This window comes from Cannabis sativa, chromosome 3, assembly GCF_029168945.1.
Source record: "Cannabis sativa cultivar Pink pepper isolate KNU-18-1 chromosome 3, ASM2916894v1, whole genome shotgun sequence".
Taxonomy (NCBI): Eukaryota; Viridiplantae; Streptophyta; class Magnoliopsida; order Rosales; family Cannabaceae; genus Cannabis; species Cannabis sativa.
In genome coordinates, this window is record NC_083603.1 from 43,288,522 (window position 1) to 43,295,410 (window position 6,889).

The window sequence follows — 6,889 nt, forward strand, 5'->3', positions numbered from 1 at the left end:
CTCAAATCAAGTTTCTCAATCATACCAAACAAGAAAAAGGGTAAAAAGCACCAATGATCTTTTTTATGCAAAGCAAATTTTTATGCATGAACCCCAATTATGAGCTTGTCAAGAAAATTCCACATAGGTGATAGGTGCCTTTCTCAGTAACAAGTGTATCATTCGAAATAAATCTTTCAATGGCCTGAAGAAAAACAATCAAATACAAAGAGAGAACTCTCAAAAAGCTTTGCTCTATGTCTTGGAGCTGCTTATTTCCTTACAAGGAACACCTCCCAACTAAAAGATACATGTAAAAATGACAATTAAATATAAAGATTTTTATCAAATAGTGATGCCCAATGACTTCTTAAACTTTTCAACCTCCAAATATGCTGTGGAGTAAGGAAGGAACTCCATGAAATGTTCTTTGCTCAGATCATTGATTGCTACAGCAAGTTTTGGGATCTCTAAGGTTTCTTCATGGGAAAGAGTTCGGACAAACCTTGCAGGATTTCCAGCCCAAAGTTCGCCAGTTGGAATTCGTCTCCCTGGGGGAACCACGGATCCAGCCTCCAAGATAGAGTGAGTCTCCACCAACGAACCTTCCATGAGAATAGAGTGCTGCCCAATAATGCACTCCGGTTCAATTGTGCAAGAACGCAAGAGACTGTATGCACCGATTGTCACAAACCTCTCAATAAATGTCTCTGCTGGAAGGCCTAGAATTGGAAAGTTGCATAAACTGTAAATTATTAGCCAAACAAAGAAGACGCCAAACATGGCCCTAAATCCAGGAATATGTTAGCCAAACTTTGCTGGTGAAAAGCAAATACAAAATCTAAAAACTTTTGTTTAATAAAAACTAAAACACAAGTATAAGATACAAAAGATGTGCATGTGGCAGAGTAATCAAAGGCTGTCTCCATAAAAGTAAACCATCAAAATTACCGGCAAAATAAAATATAATTTTGGTTCCATGTCTACAAAAGTTGGAAAACAAAACAGAAAATAATTTAGGATCTGTGAAGAATCAGATAATGCTTCAGAGAAAGAGGTATCAAGAAATATAAACACAGAAGGTAACTAAGATTTTAATTCAAATTTATCTACGACGAAGTTGATGAAGTGAAGTTTTCATTTAGATGATTGTCAATGGTAATTCACACACAAAAAAGATCAATAAAATAAATGTGATTGAAATCTTAAGCTCCTACACAAAAAAGATCAATGAAATAAATGTGATTGAAATCTTAAGCTCGTATAGAAATTTATCTACATGTTCATAACAAAATTAGTACACAAGTTTCGACTATTTCATTCTTGTGCATAGGGCCTAAAAGGGTAGATCAAATTATCAGATTCGTGGTTTGCTTCCACGAGGTCTGCGGTTTGAATCCATCCTTAGTACCTACATAGCAATAACTATAATTTCTTGTTCCTTTAAAATATTATAGGATGGCCCAAAACCCTTAAAAAAGATTGAGGTATGCTAAGCCTCAGCATCTCAAATGTAAAGTGTAGACTGGAGCCTTACTACCATAATAGATAATAGGAACCGCAATAGATCACAATTTGATCAAAGATTGGAAGCTATACATTTTATTCAACAAGATTATCTACCCAGTTACTAAACATGCAGGCTTGTTTCCTAAGACTTGTTGGCAACAAAGGAAAAAAAACAAAATTGCACATTGATCAGATCAGAAGCCTAAGAAACTTAAGCTCCAAAATACGCTAAAAGTCCCACCTAATTGTCATTCTAACATTATATACATCACACATTCCATCTCTCTCAATACACAAAATCCAACTTTTTCTCGTTCCCTGGTAATTTTATTAGCCAAAATCTGTTACTTATTCATATTTTGTTGAGAAAAAATGCTATTGGGTTGGGGGGAATAACTGAAAATGAAAAAAAGGATTTTTTTTTTGGAACTTCTTTATTCCAATCTACTCGCAAAAAAAAAAATTAGTACTCATATACAACTTTCAATTTTCCTAAAAAAATAATCTTGTTTGTTATTTATTTCCCTCCTAAACTCCAAGCTCCAAACAGCATTAAAAAGCAACAATAGAAGATTTTTTCCCCATAAATTTATAAATCTACTACCACACAAGATTTGTAATGGTTGTTGCTTCCTTGTTTGCACAAGCAAGCTAGAAGCTAAATGCAATAACGCGAATAAGCTACATCATTCATTATTATTCATTTCCATCCTTAGAAGGAATATGCCAAACAAATGTATTGTTGGACTTGGACATAAGACAACTCTCAGCTCAAAAATACAAGAAAACTCCCTCCATCTAACAAGGAACTACACCTCACAATACGTGAGATGCCCTGAAAATTTCAAACTTCATTATTTCTAGCTCAATTGCTATTCCCTATAAGATGATTAGCTCAATCAGTCATTCAAAGGCAACCTACCATTATCAGACAATCATCCCAGCTCCAAAAGACATGCCAAAACATGTTTTTCCCACTACTCCTTCATGTTTAGTTCCTAAATACACAAAATTCCATCTTTTCTTGTTTCCCCCTCTACTTTTTCCAAAGGTTCAAGACTATATCCACAAGTTACTTACATTAACAATCATTCGAAAACACAGTCTCCAAGCTATCATTTTCAGCTTACTAAAAAGGCAATAGCAATTCACTACCTAATTCAAAACCTAAACTTTAATAAAGAACTAGAAACCAAAACAAAATACACCATAAAATTAAGATACTTTAATTCAAATCCAAAGCTTAAGAGATCAAAAAACACGAAAATGGAGAATTAAGAACCTGTAGGCGAAGACCAAGCGGCATGAATGACGCTTCGTTCCTGAACATTGGAGCAGAATCCAACGGTGATCTTGTTGAGATCGCCTCGTAGGACCGAACCGGGCCAGACTGAAGCACCATCGCAGACGGTAACCTGTCCGGCTAAAACTACATTTGGCGCAACATAGGCGTCCACGGCCACCTTTGGGAGCCACTGCCCAAGCGGGATGATCTTCCTCTGACCTCGGTAGTCCCATTGGACTCGATCGGCCGATGGATTTACGGCCTTCCCAGCCTCAGTGGCGAGCCCACGATGAAGGATATTCTGCTGAGACGAGAGAGTGGTTAAAGCCTTCTTAGAGAATCGAGCTAGAGCCGCCATGACTGCGAGAGAGAGGGAGAGAGAGAGAGAGAGAGAGAGAGAGAGAGAGCTCCGGCTTCAATGGAGAGTTGGGAAATTGGAACTGAAAGGAGAGACTGCGAAATTTGGGAACGTGATTTCACCAATGGGCCAGAGAAACCAAGCCCGTTAATTTGATTTCTCATTATGGGCCGAAATAAAACTGGGCTTTATGGTAAGGGGTAATCCCTATTTATATGGAAAAATAAGGGAAATTTACATGCGTAAGTGTAAGTTGAAAAATATCATTTTTATTAATCAATTAATTAAATTTACCTCTAATTTTATATTTAATTTAAACATACCTCTTTTTATATGTATTATACTCAAAATACCCCGACATAAGAGAGTCACATAGAGAGTATCTTGAAGTGACAGGGACAAAATTGGTACAATATTTTAAAAAATAGGTAAAAATGATAGACTTTAAAAAAGATGGTAAAAATAAAAGAGGACAATATAAAAAAAGTATAGTGTGTAATTTACTCATTTCCCAATTTTTTTATAATTTTACTGTTATATGCATAAAATTACATTTTTACTACCCTATTATTATACTGTATACTCTATTTTTTTATTAAAATTTTTTTTGGGCCATTTTGTTAAAACTTGGCAGTTCAACATTTATTTTAACCAATTTTATTATATTTTAAGTTTTTTAATAGTGTTGATTTGATTGGGCATATCACTTTTGTGATAATTTTTCTTTTTTTTTGTTTACTTAAAATTGATAATGAAAAATTAAAATAGACAAGAGTCCACATGCCTCATCCTTTCCAAGAAAAAATATATGTGTTTATACATATATATTTATCTTGAATCTATGAGTAAATACATAAACTTTAATTACTGATTTGATTAGACATGTCACTTTTGTGATAATATTTTTATTTTTGTATTTTTTACTTAAATTTTATGATGAAAAGTTCAATCACCTTTTAATGCATGTTTTTATTTATATTTTTTAAAAAAAATTTAGACAACAGCACATGTGATCTCATCATTCTCAAGAAAAATATATATGTTTATATATATACTCATCTTGAATTAATGGGTAACTACACACATTATTTGTTTTTCATTGTTTTTGAGCTCTCTCCCTTCTGTTCATCTTCTTCTTCATTTTTTTTGGCCCAACTTTATTTCTTATTCAGTTCTTCTTCTTCTTCATTTTTTTGGCCCAATTTTATTTCTTATTCAGTTTTTCTTCTTCATCTTCTTCTCATTTTTTTTCTTTAGTTTTTGAAGTTTTCGGTCACGTTTTTTAGAAAGATAAAAGTGGTTTTTTTATCTGATTTTTCAGAACTGAGCTTGCAAATATAGTCCTTATTGCATCAGGTGTTGAGGCTGTGCAGAAGATGGTTAGTTTTTTTAATTATTTTTTTTATTCTTTTGTTTTTTTATTTGTTTTAGTGTTGTTTTACAGTTGTTTTTCATAATTTATTTTTTTTGACGTCAATTTCAGTGTTCTTGCTCCATCTTGCTGGAATTAATGATTGTTTTTTGGGTGTTCGGTTCTGTAGTGGTTCTATCCGTGTGTGTGAAAGATGTAGGCTATAAAATACATTTCTTCTTCCTTCTCTATGGTTATTTTGGGTTTTTTTTTTTTTATTCTGGTTCTCCTATAAATATATTTGACGAGCTCACTAGTAAATGTATTGAGGTGTGTGGTTCTTTTATGTTTTTCTAAGTGGTTATATCTGCTTATTGTTTTACATTTGTTTTTGTGTTATTTTAGTAGTTTTTTATTTTGATTTTTTAAAATTTGGCTTGCAAATATAGCTGTTATTGCATCTGGTATTGAGGATGTGCAGAACATTGTTAGTTTTTTTTAATCATTTTTTCCTTTCTTTTTGTTTGATTTGTTTTAGTGTTGTTTTATAGTTGTTTTGCTATGATTATTTATTTAACGTCGATTTCACAGTTTTTTCTCAATCTCACCAAAATTAATAGTTGTTTTCTGATTATTTTAGTGTTATTGTGGTGGTTCTGTCCGTGGGTGTGGAAAATAGAGGCCTCATTTTTTTTTTGGTGTTTACAGTATAAGAGAAAAAACAAATAAGCCAAGACAGTATAAAAGTTATTTCTGCCGTGTGGCAGTATTTTTGTAAAGATTGAGCCAAAAGTTAGTATTTTTGTAAGTTTTCCAAAAATAAAGCTAGTTTAGATAAATATGGTAAGAAAACTTAATAGGAAAAAAATATGGTGTTAAAAATAAAAACTTTCGATTGAATTACCATTAAAGATATTAAAATTCCCTTCATATTTTTTTACAGTGATTGCCGAAGTTGTCACCGGTGCTGAAAAAGGCACCAGAGTTTTCTTTTGGCGCTGGAAAAATTGTCGGAGTTACTGCCGGCACTGAAAAAGTCATCGAAATTGGCATTATCGCCGGAAAAATCACCGAAAAAGTCACCAAGAAACTGGTTTCTTTCTTGATGAAGAAACTAGTTTATGGGTGATTTTTCTGGTAATTTTTCCGGTGACAATGCCAATTCCGATAATTTTCTAGAGTTTGCTATCGGTATCGAAAAAGTCGCCGGAGTAGCTGCCAGTGTCGGAAAATTTGTCAGGGTTGCTGCCAACGCCATAAAAGTTATCAGAATTAGCATTGTCGTCAAAAAAATCACCGAAAAAATTACCAAGAAACTTGTTTCTTCATCAAGAAAAACCAGTTTCTTGGTAATTTTTCTGGCGACTATGCCAATTCCGATAACTTTTCTGAAGTTTGTTGTTGGTGCTGAAAAAGTCGCCAGAGTAGCTGCCAGTGTCAGAAAAATCGTCAGAATTGGCATTGTTACCAGAAAAATCACTAAGAAAGTAGTTTATTCATCAAGAACTGATTTCTTGGTGACTTTTTCAGTAATTTTTTCGGCAACAATGCCAATTGTGACGAATTTTTTAGCGTCGGCAATAACTTCGATGAATTTTCCGGCACCGACAGCTACTCCGGTGATTTTCCCGGTGCCGACAGTAAATTTCGGCAACTTACCCGACACCAGTGACAAATAAAACTACCTAAACAAATAAAAATATTAAATATGAGATTTAAAAAGCTAATATATATATGGCATATTAAATAAAGACCTAAAAATTAAAAAAAAAAAATACTTTAAAAGTGTCATATTTAACATATAAAAAAAAACCTATAACACCTAATACTCTACCTAATACATATATAGATTTGGTAATATGATATATAATCAACCTCTATGTGAAATATCCACTATATATTGATTTTTTCTTCCTATGTTAAAGAGCTTAAAATTACAATTGGATAACAATTAGTGTTGAACTACTAAATTAACGACAAACTTAATTAGAAGAGAGGTTGAATGAATATATGTCATTATCGCATATATCATCACTTCACATGAAAAAATACTACGACACAAGTTTGACCGGGAAAATAATGGCTACACTTTATATCCACATGAGATCATATACAACTAGCTACAAGAAAGATCCTAAAGCATATTATTTTCTAGAAAGAGTCATCAAAATTATCCTCCATATACTTTGTATAGTACCCAAGATTAATTAATTAATTCATATCAACTCTTATATATATTTATATATATTAAATCATTTCCACTCTCATAATTATGGCCACTACTTCTAATATAAAAAATGTACGACTCTAATTAATCTTATGATTAACTCGTAATATGTTAATGGTTTACAGTTGTGAATTAAGTAATGCCTAACAAATTATATTTATATAAAAATAAAAAACAAAC

At 32.6% G+C, this 6,889-nt stretch overlaps 1 protein-coding gene across 1 annotated transcript; it reads right to left on the reverse strand.

Moving 5' to 3' along the window:
• LOC115711192 (gamma carbonic anhydrase-like 2, mitochondrial) lies at nt 1–3,253 on the reverse strand. Its single transcript, XM_030639519.2, has 2 exons — nt 2,771–3,253; nt 1–701 (listed from the first exon to the last, which is right to left on the reverse strand). The coding sequence occupies exons 1-2, from the start codon at nt 3,129–3,131 to the stop codon at nt 325–327; spliced, it is 738 nt and encodes a 245-aa protein (XP_030495379.2). The 5' UTR covers nt 3,132–3,253; the 3' UTR covers nt 1–324.
• Between the last annotated feature and the right edge of the window lie 3,636 nt (nt 3,254–6,889).

Bases quoted from the DNA above. Each gene is read 5' to 3' on its own strand.
- LOC115711192 (XM_030639519.2), bottom strand. From the start codon at position 3,131: ATGGCGGCTCTAGCTCGATTCTCTAAGAAGGCTTTAACCACTCTCTCG. The intron at 702-2,770 runs GTTCTTAATTCT...TTCCAATTCTAG, and splicing joins CGCTTGGTCTTCGCCTACAG to GCCTTCCAGCAGAGACATTT.